This window comes from Chinchilla lanigera, unplaced genomic scaffold (genome assembly GCF_000276665.1).
Source record: "Chinchilla lanigera isolate Chin_1 unplaced genomic scaffold, ChiLan1.0 scaffold00093, whole genome shotgun sequence".
Classification (NCBI taxonomy): Eukaryota; Metazoa; Chordata; class Mammalia; order Rodentia; family Chinchillidae; genus Chinchilla; species Chinchilla lanigera.
The window spans coordinates 1,582,476-1,599,743 of record NW_004955494.1 but is presented as its reverse complement, the minus strand read 5'-3'; the positions used below and the strand labels follow the sequence as shown (position 1 = coordinate 1,599,743).

At 38.2% G+C, this 17,268-nt stretch overlaps 1 protein-coding gene across 1 annotated transcript in view; it reads left to right on the top strand.

The window, feature by feature from the left end:
• The window catches only part of LOC102004723 (maltase-glucoamylase, intestinal), a gene marked incomplete in the record, with an annotated part of 238,387 nt that overhangs the window by 45,815 nt on the left and 175,304 nt on the right, over positions 1 to 17,268 (top strand). Inside the window, 11 exon segments of the mRNA XM_013505005.1 lie at positions 5,518 to 5,649; positions 5,800 to 5,916; positions 7,612 to 7,725; positions 8,893 to 8,977; positions 10,420 to 10,537; positions 11,567 to 11,738; positions 12,915 to 13,031; positions 13,564 to 13,718; positions 14,804 to 14,888; positions 15,582 to 15,638; positions 16,503 to 16,627. Of these exon segments, the coding sequence (XP_013360459.1) occupies positions 5,518 to 5,649; positions 5,800 to 5,916; positions 7,612 to 7,725; positions 8,893 to 8,977; positions 10,420 to 10,537; positions 11,567 to 11,738; positions 12,915 to 13,031; positions 13,564 to 13,718; positions 14,804 to 14,888; positions 15,582 to 15,638; positions 16,503 to 16,627 (1,277 nt within the window).

The window sequence follows — 17,268 nt, the reverse complement described above, 5'->3', positions numbered from 1 at the left end:
TACACTCCCACCAGCTGTGGAGTAGGGTTCTTTTCTCCCCACATCCTCTCCAACATTTGTTATTGGTCAATTTCTTGATGATAGCCATTCTTTCTGGGATGAGATGGAATCTCAGTGTTGTTTTAATTTGCATTTCTCGAATGACTAATGACGTTGAACATTTTTTCATGTATTTATTCACCATTAGTATGTCTTCATTTGAGAAGTGTGTATTCATATCAGATATCCATTTTTGGCTTGGGTCTTTGAATCTGGGAGGCCTGGTTTTTTTTGATTCTTTATATGTCCTAGATAGAAGTCCTTTGTCTGAGGGGTAGTTGGCTAAAATTTTTTCCCAGTTTGTGGATTTTCTTGTTACTTTCTTGGTGATTTCTTTCGATGTGCAAAAACTTTTCAATAAGATGAGATCCCAGTTGTTGATTCTTTGAAGTATTTCCTAAGCAGTTTGGTTTTGTTCATGAACTCTCTGCCTACCCCAATGTATTCAAGACTTTTACCTACTTTCTCTTCCAATAAATTTAGTGTTTCTGTTTTAATGTTTAGATCTTTGATCCATTTTGACTTTAATTTAGTGCATGGTGAAAGACATGGGTCTAGTTTTAGTCTTCAGCATGTGAAAAGCCAATTTTTCCAGCACCATTTATTAAACAGGCTATCTTTCTTCTTTTGAGCATGTTTGGCCCCTTTGTCGAAGATCAGGTAACTGAGTGTGTTTGTAGTTGTATCTGTATCTTCTAATCTGTTCCATTGATTTTCAGGTCTGTTTTTGTGCGAGTACCATGTTGATTTTATCACAGTAGCTTTGTAATATAGTTTTAAGTCAGGAATTGTGATGCCTCCTACCTTTCATTTGTTTCTCAAGATTGCTTTTGCTATTCTAGGCCTCTTCTGGTTCCAGATGAACTCCAGGAGTGCTTTCTCTAGATCTATAAATTATACTAATGGTATTTTAATTGGGATTGCATTGAATCTGTACAACAATTTTGGGAGTGTGGCCATTCTCACAATGTTGGTTCTTCCTATGCATGAGCAAGGAATATCTTTCCATTTTCTGATATCCTCTTTAATCTCTTTTTTCAGAGTACTATAATTTTCACTGTATAGATCTTTTACTTCTTTTTTTAGATTGATTTCTAAGTATTTCATCTTTTTAGATGCTAATGTGAAAGGTGTAGTTTCCCTAATTTCTCTCTCAGTCTGTTTGTTACTTGTGTACAGGCATGCTACTGACTTTTGAGTGTTAACGTTGTATCCAGCTATGCTACTGAATTTGGTTATTAAATCCATGATCCTTTTGGTGGAGTTTTTGGGGTCTTCTATGTAGAGTATTATGTCATCTGTGAATAATGACAATTTCACTTCTTCCTTCCCTATCCTTATTCCTTTTATTTCTCTCTCTTGTCTAATTGTTCTTGCCAATATTTCCAGAACTGTATTGAATAGGAGTGGTGACAGTGGACACCCTTGTCTTCTTCCTGATTTTAAAGTTAAAGCTTTCAATTTTTAACCATTTAGTATGATGTTAGCTGTTGGTTGAGAATACATGTCTTTGATCAGCTTAAGGTAAAGGCCATCTATTCTGATTTTCTGTAGGGTTCCCAACATGAATGAGTGTTGGACTTTATCAAAGGCTTTTTCTGCATCAGTGGAGATGATCATGTGATTTTTGTCCTTGCCTCTATTGATATGGTGTATTACATTGATTGATTTGCATATATTGACCAGGTTCTTTTTTTGTAGTAAAAAGATTTTTACATACTGAGATGGTTAGTTATACTTATTGTGCCAACCATGTTTTCAAGGGATTCTGGTTCTGTCTAGTGGGAAGTGGTAGAGATTACCATTACAAGTGAGGAGACAACTTAGTTTTATCTTTGTGTGTCTTATTATATGCTTTAATAGTAAGATTTTTTATGCTGTTATATTGACTACATTTTACATACTGTGATTTTGTTATTAGAGTACTTAGTACTCTCTCCAGCCTGGAATATAGCCTTTTAATACTTACCAATTTAGGTACATCTCACCATTGATATTCTTTCTTGGTTGGATTGTTTTGACTCAAAAGCTTCATGGTGGGTATTGACAATAAATGTGATATTATATCTTTAGAATTCCTCCAAAGTTCTGGGATAAACTTGATTCTTATGCTTCATCTCAGGAAATGAGTGGTGCAGATTCCTGATTCCTTTACCCCTTGCCAGTTATTGTGCATTAATCTATATTTGAAGGGAAGTAATTTTAGGTCCCAGGGATTAGGCCAAAATGCTGGATAACAATCCTCAGTCATATAGGTTACAAGCTTTTTGGATAGCTAAGAAACTGAAGCTAAGTTAGGGGAAATACCTTGACTGAGACTGTGTAGTAGCCTACTGGTGACAGAACTTACACTGCATAATTAAATGGATTGAAAGACTCAAGTAACAAGTTTTAGTTCCATCTGTTTTTGCATTGGTATTTTGATTGCTACTGAACTGACAATAAACAGAGTTTTCTTTTCTTTTGTGGCTATTTGTATTCGAGATATAACTTCAGTAGACATTTTGAAATTGGGATTTAGAAAGCCCATAAAATTGAAGTGTAAAAAAAAGTTCATAACAGATTTTTGATTTAAGATGATTAAGACCACCTAGGGAAAGCAGAAAAAGAGGTTGAAGACATCTGGGTGGATGATTCACTCAATTTTGGCCACAGGTCCCACTACTTTTTATTCTCCCATTGCTATGAATAGGATACACCATCAACATAGACTAGGCATTTTTGTGTCTTTCCATGATGTCAGTTTATTGAATCACAATAAATTTACAAACTAATTTCATAAGCAGAAGTTCATAAACAATTTTGTCAGTTTTAATTACCTGAGTGTCTAGATTTTGCTAGATAACCATGAGCAGGGCAATCACAAGTTCTTTTATTGCTTTCCAATCTGTTTTTTTTATTTTAAAAATAAAAGGAGGAAAACATTAACAGACAGACAGCCTTTTACAAAATAGCAAAAGAACAGTACAGACAATACAGAGTTACAAGCAAAGTGGTAGGAAATTAACAATGCTTGTATTACATATTGTTATCTTCAAAGTGGTTTCTCATGAAAACAGATAGAGACATGCAATATTGATCAATCAAGGACTCATTGACAGTTTCTTTCAGCAAAGAAATAGAAGACAGTAGAACAACTATGCTAACTATCCTGTATATATATACATATAAAATTTCTCCTTAATTACTAGTATCTGTAACACTTGAGTCATATATCACAGTCCACCCAATAATATATAGGTTTCATAAAGGCTAAGTAAGGATTAATAGCAGTCACAAGCTTCAAAGCAAAAGCAGGTGTCCAAATAAGATGAAAAACCTGGCAGAACATGTTCAAGGGCCTGCTGAGCCATTAGAGTACAGAACTTGTTCAGAGACTGAATCTGGGCAGCAGGTAGTTTGGAATGAGCCAGGTCTAGCAAGGAGATGGAGCTGAACTAAAGCCTGGGGACAGAGAGCTGGTGTTTGAACTTGTGTTGCATTCATCCAGTGGATGGATAAGATGACAGATCCAAACGTATGTGTCCAGACCCTTATGTTGTGTACCCCTCCTTTTATATGATGCAAGTGAAAAGTTGCATGATTCATTAGTCTGGTGTGTCTGATAAGCTCAGGGATCTAGTATTCTACACTATGGCTTCGATACATAATGTGCCCCTGATTTAATTGAGTAAATACACAGATGATAATTTTGCATCAACATGATGATCTATGAGTTTATGACTTATGACTATTCTGTGCAGCTAGGGGTTGTTAGTTTTAATAAATTTGGTGTATCCAATGTCTGCTAGTTATCTGTTTTCACAGAGATGTTACCAAGACATTTTGCTTTTGCAGTTGCACTCAACATGGAGTAACTCAGGAGAAAGTATCAATTATAAAATGGAGTTGCTCAGAGTAGAGCACAGCCTGCTGGCCACACCAGCCTTCAGCAGCTTTATATATTTAGGGGTGGGAATGGTGGAGGTGAGGAGGAGAGGGTCAAATGAGGTGGGAAGGGCAGGATTGAGGTAAAAGATATAAATACAACGTCCATACCAATGAGAGCTACCATGCAGTGTACACTGTGGTAGGTATGATGTCAATGCTATTTTTACCTGTCTCAAAAATTCCATTCTAGTATTAGAACCCCATTTAAGATCATGAATCATGTTTAGTGTTAGAAAACCCACGGAAATGTTTTTCAAACTCAGATCTCTAACATCATAGTGTCTCTCTACTTTCTATGTCATTCTTGTTACATATCAACAGCCATGTCCTTCTTAAATTATATCGGAAATCAAAGAATTGGACTTTTTGCTGTACAAGGAAGTGATATGTGAGAGGGAGCGTTGAGACCTGGAACTGAAAACTATTAACTGAGTATAGGAGTTGAATTCTGCTAGGATTAAGTGAATGGAAGTATATAGTATATACATACAATTATAAAATACTAGGGGTCATAAAAAATACCATAAATAAATTAAAACTGTATTACAGTAAGGACATATTGCCATTAATTTCCCTGAGAATGCTCCCCTTCACTTCTAACACACTTACCCCATCATTCTTGCCACTTTCTGGAGCAGTTCTGGAAGTCCTCTTTCCTGAGTGTCTTTACAAGGTATAATTGAAATGATGGTGAATGCTGCTACTGGGCACCATCCAACATAAAAACAAGTTTATAAAAACATTGCCATGTGTCCTCATCCACTTTATTCTGGCACCTGGTAGAAGTTTTGAATTGATTCAGGACATTGAAGCAGCCAGGACAGTACAACAAAAGCCATGAAAAGGACTTCCAGAACTTGTCACTAAATGGCAAGAACAAAGGGCTACATGAGTTCTGTCTGAAGTGAGGAGATGTTTTGAGAGGAATTAATGGCAATGTATCTTTTATTACAATAATTTAAAAAAATTAAACAATCATATTTTTAGATCACATGTCTATGCTTCAAGTGGCAAAATTTGAATGTGCCTATTACACTAGGAACTCTATGGACAATGAGGTATTAGAAGACATAGAAAGGATAAGAGTTCTGCAATAACCCTTCTCTCCCCAGTGCATTCCCTGGGACAGAACCCAATGGACGGCTGGGCCTTAGAGTAAGCTTCATTCCGGCTCCACAGGTAGAATTAGGAAAGGATAAATACCGAAGACTTAAAATAAAAGACAAATAAAAAAACACATTGTGGGGCAGTAAAGTGAGTGAGAGAAATTGCAGCAACAGAGAGAGACCCCTCCTTCCTTTATCTTGTGGACAGTGTGAAATTTACTAGATAACTTTAGTGATTGTCATAAATGATCCAGTTTATTTGATTGCAGGGTGGAGCCAGGCCTTAGAGAAACAATGGGTAGTTGGTTAAGAACTGGGTAAGAACTCTGCTTGATCCCAGCCCAGAGTTGAATATATCTTCAATAATCACTGATAATTAGACCAGGTCATTTTAACAGGCAAAGTCAAGGTGCTAAATTGTTGGTGTTGTGTACTCCTCCAGGATGTTCAGCATGGTGATATTGATTATATGGATGAGAGGAAAGACTTCACTTATGATCCAGTGAACTATAGAGGCTTCCCTGATTTTGTTACAGAGTTACACAATAATGGACAGAAACTTGTCATCATTGTGGTATGTGTTAAGCACTTTTTCTTTCAAATCAGATATTTACTGTTTTTTATCACAGCACCCACACCTGCTTCTTGGATCCAGAAATTCCCGGTCCCCTTTCAGTGCCTCCAATTTAAAGCTAGTTTCTTCTTTGTGTTTTTTCCTTCTTAGGATCCAGCCATCTCCAACAACTCTTCCTCAAGTAATCCCTATGGGCCATATGACCGGGGCTCAGCAATGAAGATATGGGTGAATAGTTCAGATGGACAGAACCCAATTATTGGAGAGGTAACTTAATTGGGAACTGGGGTCTGTGGAGAAGCTGTGACTCCTGTGTGTGTGTGTGCACGTGTGTGTGTGATTGTCCATTTTCAGATGTGTGGTGTTTGCTGAGGCTAAATTTTGCTTTGCTCTTTCATCCGCAAGTGTCTACCAGCCATCTTTCACATGTACCCTTTACATCCTCTTCCATGCCTTCCATAGCCAGTTTCCATTAAACAAGAGCTATCACAATGAGAGCGCACTTCCACACCTCCTATCCCCTCTTCAGTGTACTGCATCTGCTTTCTTCCACGTAGCTTTACTGACACTGCTCTGGTAATCGGCACAAGTTACCACCTACTTGGTAAATCCAGTGTAAATGTTTCATGCCTCTTTCTTATTCAGCTTTTCTGCATTGTTTTAAGTTTGACCACTTATTTCTCAAGTCTTATTTGACCTTGTTGGTTCACTTCTAGTATCTCAGATAACCCTTTTAGAATGGGTATAGGAAGGAAGTTGGATAGGGAAGGAATAGAGAAAAGCAAACCTTATTAGAATTCACAGATTGTAATGGACCCATTTACAGAGTGTTCCTCACTATTTCTAGAATTAAGACTAAAGAAAGTGATAAGGAGGATAAGCTAGAGTCAAAGATTAATAAATCATATAAGGCTTTTATTCATGGATTTATTTAATAAGAACTTCTTTAAAAAATAGTTTTCATTTGGGTGCTGTGGTGCTCTACTGTAATTCCAGCAGTCTGGCAGGCTGAAGCAGGAGGATTACAAGTTCAATCCAAGCCTGGGAAACTGAGCAATTTAGCAAGACCCTGTCACAAAATTAAAAAATAAAATAGGGTAGTGATGGTGGTGGTGGCTGTAACAAAAAACAAAACAAAAACATTTTGATTAAGTATCTTTCTGATATCTTCCCATATTTATTTTCAGTAGTCTATATCCTGAGTGATTTACCTTCCTAATTTAACAGGACTTGAGCCTGGCCTCCTCTGTACTCATGATTAAATTAGTAATTTCTATGTATAGTACTTTATTTTACTCTATATTTATTTAATTTACTCTTTTTTATTTTAAAGAGAGTGATAAAAAAGAACAATAGCAAAACACCAACAATATAGACAAAAATAAAAACAATAAAAATGATACAGGGTTTCAGAACAAAATGAGAGGAATTAACAGTGGCTGTTATATTACATATTGTTATCTTCAGTGAAGTTGCTTAGATTACCAGATGTAAGCATGCAAGATTGGTCAGACCATTAAAGAGAATAAAAAATAAAAACAAACAAAAACATTAAAAACAATACAGAATTTCACTAAACAAAATGGTAGGAATTCACCAATGGTTGTTACATTGCATATTATTGTCTTCAGATTATAGTTGTTCAGATTACTAGATATAAGCATGCAAAATTGTCAAAAAGAAAAAATTTAGGCATTAACTGTTCCTTTCAATAAACCTCTAGACTTCAGCAGTACAGTTATCCCAGCTAGCCTTCTATATACATATATCTATATATCTTTCTATCTACCCACATGTATATCTATATCTATATTTTCCCTTCCTTTTCCTTGTCTTTCTCTTTCTTCTTTCCCTCATCCCAGTTGTTACTTCCTTTGAGCAATTTCTTTCCCTTTCATAATATCTATTGCACGTTTTGGGTTTTATTTACTCTTACTGGTGCTTTCCTTTTTTCTTCCTCAGGTCTGGCCTGGAAATACCGTGTTTCCTGATTACACCAATCCCAGCTGTACTATTTGGTGGACAAAGGAATTTGAGCTTTTTTATAATCAAGTGGGGTTTGATGGAATCTGGATTGTGAGTATTTAATACTTTGATTCTTAGCTAACAAATAATCAGACAGTGTGTCTATGTCTATGTCTTGTCTAGTCTATGTCTGCCTACATCTATGTTTATGTCTGTGTCTGTGTCTACATCTATGTCTGCTTATGTCTATGTCTATGCCTATGTCTGTGTCTGTCTATGTCTATGTCTGTTTCTGTCTATGTCTATATGTCTGTCTGTGTCTATGTCTTTGAGTCATGGGGCAAGAGGAGGACAAGAATAAATCAAATATGACAGAAATTGCAGTGCTTCTTATTTCAAATAATCATACCAAAACATGAAGCCTAGAATAAAAATCATGTTAGAGCTGGTGGGAACTGAAGAATATTCTCCAAAATGAGCTGATGTCAAAGTAGCTCATATACCCCTTACATTGTCGTAAAGTACCTGAGTTGGCCAGTTACCAGTTCAAGGTTCTTTCATTTGGTCATGTTGGACAAATGTATCAGAACCAAAGAACCCAGGTGCACCCAAAAGCGTGTCTGTTCCAAGAAAAGATGGCTCATATAATGTCTCTTGTTTCCAAATGAAAACAAATGCAGCCCAGCTGATATTGAGAAAAATTTAAGGAGCGCTAGAGTTAACTTTTCCAATTTATAAGAGTCCTGAAGAAAATTCAAACCATACAAACAGCTGAAAGAGGGAAGCAAGAAACCTATAAATGACAGTAACAAAAGATACCTGCTATTAATATTTTGATGTGGATCTTTCTAGACTTTACTTTTTCACAGCTTTGGCATATGCTTGCACTATTGCTTTCTTGAGAGATGCATACATTTATATATGTCTTTATATGTATATATATTTTTAGCTATATTTGGATATATAGAGACTATAAGATGATGTATGTGGCATCATATACATTGAATTTTTTGCCTAATATGTTTGGAAGCTGTTCGTGTTTAGTGATTTTATACATAGATGAAATGTATATATATAAAATTCTGAGAATCCCTTCAATTTGTATATAATAATTATATTAAATATAATTTATATTATGTAAATATATTAAATACAACTGTCCTTTTTAAGAAAGAAATATCTGAACTAATTTCTCTGATTCTTAAAAAAGGGACATCATCAGTATAATATCATGGAGCATGTTATTTTTCTTAGTTATTTTTGCTCTTTGTCCTATAGGATATGAATGAAGTCTCCAACTTTGTTGATGGTTCAGTCTCAGGGTGTTCCACAAACAATCTCAATTATCCACCATTCACTCCCCGTAAGTCTTCCTGGTCAGCCTGATTGAAGCGCTAGTGCATGTTTGGTATCATAAATTCATGAGGATAGATCTGAACAATCTGTCAAGGGAGTTTATATACATAGGCATTCACAAGGAAAGAGAAATGTAATATATAAAGAAAACTAGGAAAGAAAATGGAAACACCCTAAAGAGGCATCGAGTCAAAATGGTCAATCTAGTTTTGCCTGCAGTGCAAACTATTTCCAGTGTAATACCTAAAGAGGACATGGGGTAGAATCCAGAGATCAGTGGTTATTTTGTGCCACTTTTAAGTGTGCACAACAAGACACTGGTGTTCAGGGGAGGGCAAAATCTGATGATATCCACAGTTTGAAGGACAGACATGGTTAAAGCTAGAACAGTTAAAGCCTGGGAGGTCAGGTAAAGTGTTGCTCCTAAGATTTCATTGAAGTTTGAACAACATTATCTCTCAGTGTGCGGTCTTACAGCACTGGTTACAGTTTGAAGAAAGTTATAGGTTGAAGAATAAATTGTATGCTGGGCATGGTGGTGCATGTCTGTAATCCTAGCACTTTGAGAGGATGAGGTAGGAGGATCACCATGAGTCTGAGGCCAGACTGGGCTACATAGTGTGCTCAAAGCCAGCCTGCACTACATAGAGAGACCCTTTATAAAAAAAAAAAAAAAAAAAGAACAAATTGTAAGTGAGTGGAGAAAGTAAAGAAGCTACCAGAATTGTAACACATTATGGTGACTTCAGTCCAGTGGGAAACTAGGAAAATGGGGCAGGATAGGTCAGAATCAAATACTAAGGGGCTTTAGTGGGAGGCTAAAGAGTTTAGATTTCATTCTTTTGGAGACTGAAGCTATTTATGTTTTAGTTAGAGAAAGTACAATAGTTAAATGGTTTTAAGAGTGTTAATCTGACATTAATATGCAGTATGAATTAGAAGATAAGGTAGAAATAAATACGTCAATAAGAAGCTGTGGCAATAATCAAGTCCCAAAGGGGATTTGGATCTAAACCAGAGTGCTGCAGTGGGAGCAGAGATGGATGAAAGCAAGATTGGAAATTATTTTTTATATTATATGATCAGGGGAAAAAAGGAGTTGGAAATTAATTTACACTTCCATCCAATACTTCTATCCTTGGATGATTTAACTTGACTTAAAGAATTCAGAATTCAGATTAGACCCCAGACTAACTGAATTCCCTTGTTTCTAGATGCCTGCCTCTGGTCAGAGCCCAGGTGGGAGGGTGTGTGGGATCAACACAGTTTATTTATATGTTAAACTGTTTTAAATGAAAGTGTTCTGAGAGTGGGAAGGCAGAATGATTGCTCACAGGATGGCCACAGCAAGTGCCTGCCCTGGGAGCCACCTTTTCAGGTTCTGGGACAGGCAAGGAGTAGGAAACACACATCTAGTGTTCCCACTCACTGATTGTCCTTTTGCTTCAGGAGTCCTAGATGGGTACCTGTTCAGCAAGAGTCTCTGCATGGATGCAGTGCAGCAATGGGGCCAGCAGTATGATGTCCACAACCTGTATGGCTACTCCATGGCCATCGCCACAGCAGAGTGAGACCTCTCTTTCTATAGGCTTATTCATGATCCAGTTATGGGATTGCTAGATGATGCGTGGCTCATATACAGTGTTTGCTAAAAGTCACACAAATATGGTCATTACTGAAAGAATGAAGAAACTGCCTGGCACAAGGAAGAAGGGGTCCAATATATATTTGTGGAACATGTAAAAGAGAGAACAAATGTATACACAAATGAGTGGATAGTTGGAAGAAGGAAAGATAAGTTAAGAAACTTAATCAAGGTCAAATAACCAATAATTTGCAAAAGTAAAATTTAGCCCCTTTTCTCTGAGTCTAAAGCTCGTTTATTTTCCCTGTTGGTAAACCGGGTAAAGAACAGTACAAAGAGTTAAGTAAATCCCAGATGTCTATGTGCTTCAGGGTTTTATATTTTGATTCAGCATCTTTTTACGGTGTTCTTTTACCTATGCATGGAATTTGAGTTGTAGAGCAAGGAAAAAATATCTGCCACTTGCTATTCCCATAGCCCTATAAAAGTGCTTACTTATGTATACACAGATGGACTGTAACTTAAAAATATAAATAATATGTACTTATATAAACTACACTCATGCATATATAATTTTAAAATATATTTTCTTATTATAAGATTGTTATCAGTTTTACAAAGAATTTAACTGTCAAAAGGCTGTTTATAGGTCCATTTTTGTATATGTCTGAAGTCTTATTATATGAAAGATTAATGTAAATACATGTGTGAAAAGTTAAATTTCACATTTGTTCTAGAAAAATTGTATACTTCTAGTTATGAACCTTTTTAAAGCTTTTGAACTCCTTGAAAATTATGGGGTTAACAGTGTACCTAAAATAAAGCAAAACATAAATGTACTTAATGGTGCAGAATGTTCCTAACAGTTACTCTAACCCATTTAGGAGAGAATGAGATGAGAAGAATGGGGTATTCACTTGTTTTTAATAACGTTGGCATTGTTGGTATATCTATTGGGGTGAGACCAGCTAAGATCACACATTGATCCCCTAAATCTCTCTCCCTTTCTAGAGCCGTCAAGACTGTGTTTCCAAGCAAGAGAAGTTTCATCATAACCCGTTCTACCTTTGCGGGATCTGGCAAGTTTGCAGCCCATTGGTTAGGAGACAATGCAGCCACCTGGGACGACCTTCAGTGGTCCATCCCTGGCATGCTTGAGTTCAACCTTTTTGGTATCCCAATGGTGAGTCTCTGCCTCAACCTCTGATGAGTCTCAATCCTTAGACAGCCTCACTCGGGCAGGTTGGGATTTAATGTCTAGAGAGCATGTACTTCAACATCAATAAGACTCTGATGCTGTAATAGCCTTTCCTGTATTGTCTTGTGAAGACAGAAAAAGGAATCTTGATATCCTTGGAATATTTCTTTCTATTAAAGTATACAAGCATACAGAAAAGTGAACAGCTTCATTATCTATAGCAGATGAAAGTCACACACTGAAAACACCTGTGAATCCAGCACCTATATAAAGAAAGATAATATTGTCAGCACTAGAAAGGCTTTAATGTCTTTTAATTAAATTCAACATAATAGTTACTGAGCTCCTACTGTGTCCAAGGTGCTGAACTAAGTAAGCATGGCGAGCATGGCAAAAGGTATAAACACAGAAACAGACACACCTTTAATTTCCTGGAAGAATTTACAATTTATTAAAAGGAGACATGTATGTCAACAAATACTTATGACAAGCTGTAGTAAAATGGCCAATAGGAACATATGCATTAACTGTTAGGGGAACTTTTAGAGGAGATCCTGAGAGAGAGATTAACTTTGATAAGATTGTGAGGGGCAGAGGAACCAGGAGAAACTTCATAGAAAAGAAGCTACTTAAGTTTAAATGAAAAAGTGACGAGTGTGGGGAGAAGCTCATTTTCAGATTGAGAAAGAAATGCCGGCAAAAACAGTATGAGGTGGAGTACTTGATGTATTGGAAGGACCAGTGTGTGGCACTGAAATGGGAGTGATGCTGAAGAGGTGGGTTGGAAGCAGGTTTTGAAGAGTTAATAGCATAAGCAGCAAGAAGGTTCTGGAGAGATTTTTATATAGATGAGTGACATAATGAGAGTTCAGCTTTAGAAAGTAACTCTGATACTGGTGTGGTAAAATAATGACATCAGCAATTTTTAGTTACTGTTCAGCAAAAGAACTCACTTTCATGAAATGAGGAGACTTAGGCACAGAAAGGTTGAATAACTCATTGAGCAGTAAAGCATGGGCATGGAATATTACCCAGTTCTGATCACACTACATGAGCCTTCTCAGGAAGAGGTTTTAGCAAAGTTCAGTTGAGAGGTCCCTGGGAGAAAGTGAAGGAGCATGGTGGAAGTGAGGTGCACATGCCCTCTATGTGCCTTTCCAGGTGGGTGCAGATATTTGTGGCTTTGCGTTGAATACCACTGAGGAGCTCTGCAGGCGGTGGATGCAGTTGGGAGCATTTTATCCATTTTCCAGAAATCACAACGGCCAAGGCTTCAAGGTAAACTCTCAGAAAATATAATCAAAATAAATTTGGGCATGTGTTAAAATGGAGCTACTGCATTCTCACAAAGAAATCTGAACCAACCACTTGCACTGTACTTGTATTAATTTGCCCCCACATTTGCAATTACCCAGGACCTGAGTTATTTCATAAAATGCCTTGTTGTCACTTCTCATTAGGAAATGGCAAGTTTATGAAAGTTTTCTATTTAAATACTTTTTTTACATCACTCATGTTATAATGAGAGGCAAATGGGGAAATATTTCAAAATTATTCACGTGGAAGCCTCCTAACAGAGCAGTTCTAAAGAATGAGTGAGGTAGGATGAGTTGCAGGTTGTAATGACCACGTGGTTGGTGAAATGGTTCCCCTTTGCTCAGCTGTGCTGCTCAGAGGCAAAGATTGTAACCTCAGTCACATCCCATTCAGGAAGAAGATTCTTGGTTGTGATGAATGGGATCTGGAATTCTCTGGGTGCTTCTGATATCCCATAGGCAATTCATAATTGCAAACTTTTATTTCCTCCAAGGACCAGGATCCTGCCTCATTTGGACCTGACTCCTTGCTGTTGAACTCCTCCAGGCACTACCTTAACATCCGCTATACTCTATTGCCTTACCTCTACACACTCTTCTACTATGCTCACAGCCGGGGGGACACAGTGGCCAGGCCCCTTCTGCATGAGTAAGTTCTCCCCACACCAAGGAATTTTGTTAATGTAACTTTAATGACATTGACCATATTATAGAAATGTCAGAATGAAGATTAGAGCAATTCAAGCAAGTGTGTGTGTGTTTGTGTAACTACAATACTGAGTTGATATTTATAAATCTGTTGCTGTCTAGATACTGTTGAAGGGAGCACATTGAAACATTATAGCCTGTACCACTTTGGGAAGAGAACTAGACTTAAAAGTTGGGAGACTCATGAGCTTTTCTTTGTTCTGCTACCAACTAATTCTATATCTTAGAAAATTCATTTAAGCTCTTTTATCCTGAGTTTTGTTAGTATTTTTTTTTCTTGTAGTTCTGGGGAACTCAGTGCTCTGTGCATGCTAGGCAAGTGTTCTATCAGAACTACACCCTCCAGTCCTTTTTAGTCAGGGGAGCCTGGTTTGTTTCTGCAAGTCTCCCCTGTAATGCACTATGATGCTAGGACTCATATAGGAATGGTAAGTTTCAGGCAAATAAAAATATTTTACAAGATCTCTAGAATTTCATAACTCTTACATGGCAGCCAGTAAGCACCTCAGATTTCACTCTGCAAGTGGGCACTCATAAGCCCTTCTTTGTCAAAATACAGTTGATTCCATCATGTGTGTGATAGTCACAGTCCCGAGGAATACTACTATAGTCATCTTAGGGATAAGTTTTTGTCATCTCCTGGAATTTTCTGTTTAAAAACAGTTAGTTTTAAAATTGCATTATTTATTATTTTTTGTGATAATATCCAGTTCCCTCTTGATAGTCAGCTGAAGTTCTAAAATGTATTGGTTATCTTACTTTTTAAAAGAAGAATATGTCTAGAATTATATCCTGTGACCTGCTTATAACACATACCTAGGAACCTCTGTCCAACCGCAAGGAAGAATAGGTGGAGACAGGGGCTGGGAAGCGTGGATCTGTATGGGGTAGGGAGAGGTGAGGAAGTAGGTGTCATAGAGTAACCTTGGGTGTTTTCCCAGGCAGTCTGTAGGCTTTGGACAAATTGGGGGAAGAGCTGCCAGTAGTACTGGCCCACGTTTTGGTGACTTATCTCTTTGGTTCTAGGTTCTATGGAGATAGCAACACTTGGGATGTGCACCGACAGTTTTTATGGGGGCCAGGCCTCCTCATCACTCCCGTTCTGGAAGCGGCAAGTGTTCTCACAGAGACCGATGGCCTCTGCTTTTGTTCCTATGCTCTCTTCACCCCAAACCCTGATCTTTTCTCTTTATTCCAAACCCGTTCCCACATCTGTGGCTCAGTCAGCCCTGAAGAGAATGTGCGGTGGTTTTGGAAACTGGCGTATCTGATATACATTGTCCTCTCTAGAAGCTTTTTTCTTGGCCACATTCTGAGCCAGTGTGGAAGCATCTGCTGGCAATTGTAAACTTAGGACTGGTCTGATGTGTTGTCAGATTGTCACAGCAGATCATTGCTTGCTCTGTGATGTAGCAGCAGAATGTAGCAGTGACCAGCACTTACTCTAAAGTCAAATGGATCAGGCTGTGATTGTTTCCGCCCCTTAATGACCTGTGTGATCTGGGGCAAGTTCTCGTGCTAGATGATGGATGAAAACTGGAATGCTTCCCATGCTACGTGTTTTATTATTATTACTATTCCTAATGTTGTCTCCTTTGGGATTTTTCCTGGAATGTCAAGTTATGGCTTCTATTATCTGTATAAGAGAAAAGGCAAAAGAAAGGAATGATTCAATAATAGGGAAAAGAAAGGCATGTCTGCCCTCTCTAAATATAGTTAAGAATTTCCCTAAGGGATGTGAGGAAATCCATTTCATCCCCTCAGAGACTGACTCATGAAAAACAATATTTTGTTTTAATTTTAGGGTGCAGAGAAAGTGACAGCATATGTTCCTGATGCAATCTGGTATGACTATGAGACTGTAAGTAGCTTGGACTTTTTTTCATCTCCTTTAGACCCCAGAGACAGTTCATAGATAGTTATTTCCTGGAAGGAGAAACATCCACCGTGGAACTGGATAAGATGAGCCTAATATCAGTCATGATGATAGCACATTTATATTTTATTCAGCAATTAGATAAAGACAAATGATACAAGCAAATGTTCAAGAGGCTTATGGGCAATTTGAGATCAGTTAAGGTTTAGATTATTTATTCAGAAGTATTAGTTCATAAATCTGTCTTAGTCACTTTCCGGTCACTGGGACAAAATACTGGACATCCACAAGTTAAAGGAAGATAGATTTGTTTTGGCTCACGGCTTCAGTCCATGGTGGGCTGGCACCAAGACAGAAAGTGTGTGGTAGAGGGCCATGGTGCAGGAGAGCTCACCAGCCCCCCGCAGCCAGGAAGAAGAGAGTGAGAAGGGAGAAGCTGGGGACTAGAATCCTGCCAGGTTACACCCCGGTGAGCTACCTCTAACCAGACTCCTGCTCCTCATAGCACATTTACCATTCAAGTAATGAGCTCATCAATGAACGAATCCACTGATGAGGACAGTAGCTTATGATCCAGTCACCTTTCAAACATATGAGACTCTTAGGGGATATTTTAGATCTAAACCATAACAGTATCAACCAGCCTCAGCACGGCATAAACATCCTCACAAACTCTCAGCTTGCTGAAATGCATGTTCCTAATTTTTTCCTTTTCCAGTTTGATTGCTTGAGTAGACAGTAATGCAGCTAAGTGGGAAAGGGGGGCGCAGTAGACAACTCAGCACATGAGTGACCAGTGCAGGTCCATGTGCTTCAGGCCAGTGTGTTTGATTTATCTTCCTGCATCAGGGGGGCCAACTGGAATGGAGAAAGCAAAACGTTGAGATGGAACTTCCTGGAGACAAGATCGGACTTCATCTACGAGGAGGCTACATCTTCCCCACACAACAGCCCAGTACAACCACTATGGCCAGGTACAGCATGGCTAGGAATGTCTTTTAAGGGCTAGGGTAAAAAAACTGTCATTTCTGTCCCCTTCTATGGACTGGAGGATGCTGAAACACATGTGAAGCACCTTGAGGCTGCTGGCGTGTGTATGTGTATGTGTGGAGTGTGTGTGTGTGTGTGTGTGTGTGTGTGTATGTGTCTGTGTTGGCAGGTGGTGATCAAACTCTCTCCTTGGATTTTCCTCAGCGTTTTCTCAGGAAGCTGTTGGTCTAGTGCTGCACCTAGGTAGATTTTGAGAGACCTTAATCCCTGGCTTTCCACAAACTCTCCAAATTTCTCGAAATGCTCAGACAGTCAGGATGGTTGGCCTTTCTAGTTTGGCCTGGGCCTATTGCCATTTTAGCACTGAAATCTTGGAAAAGCCCTCAGTTCTGGCTACAGAAGCTAGTTAGTCTCTTTACATGCCTTGACCAGACGATCCACCTGTGGTTCCCTGTCCTTGCCTCAGACATTCTCTTTTTTTTTTTTTTTTTTTTAGTAGGAAGAATTTATTGAGAGAAAGAAAGCTTCTGTCCGGACTGGAGGGAAGGGGCTGCCCAAGCACTGTGGAGGGTTTACTTACACACTCAGGAGGCTGATGTCAATGTCGGCCTCTGCCTCCCAACCT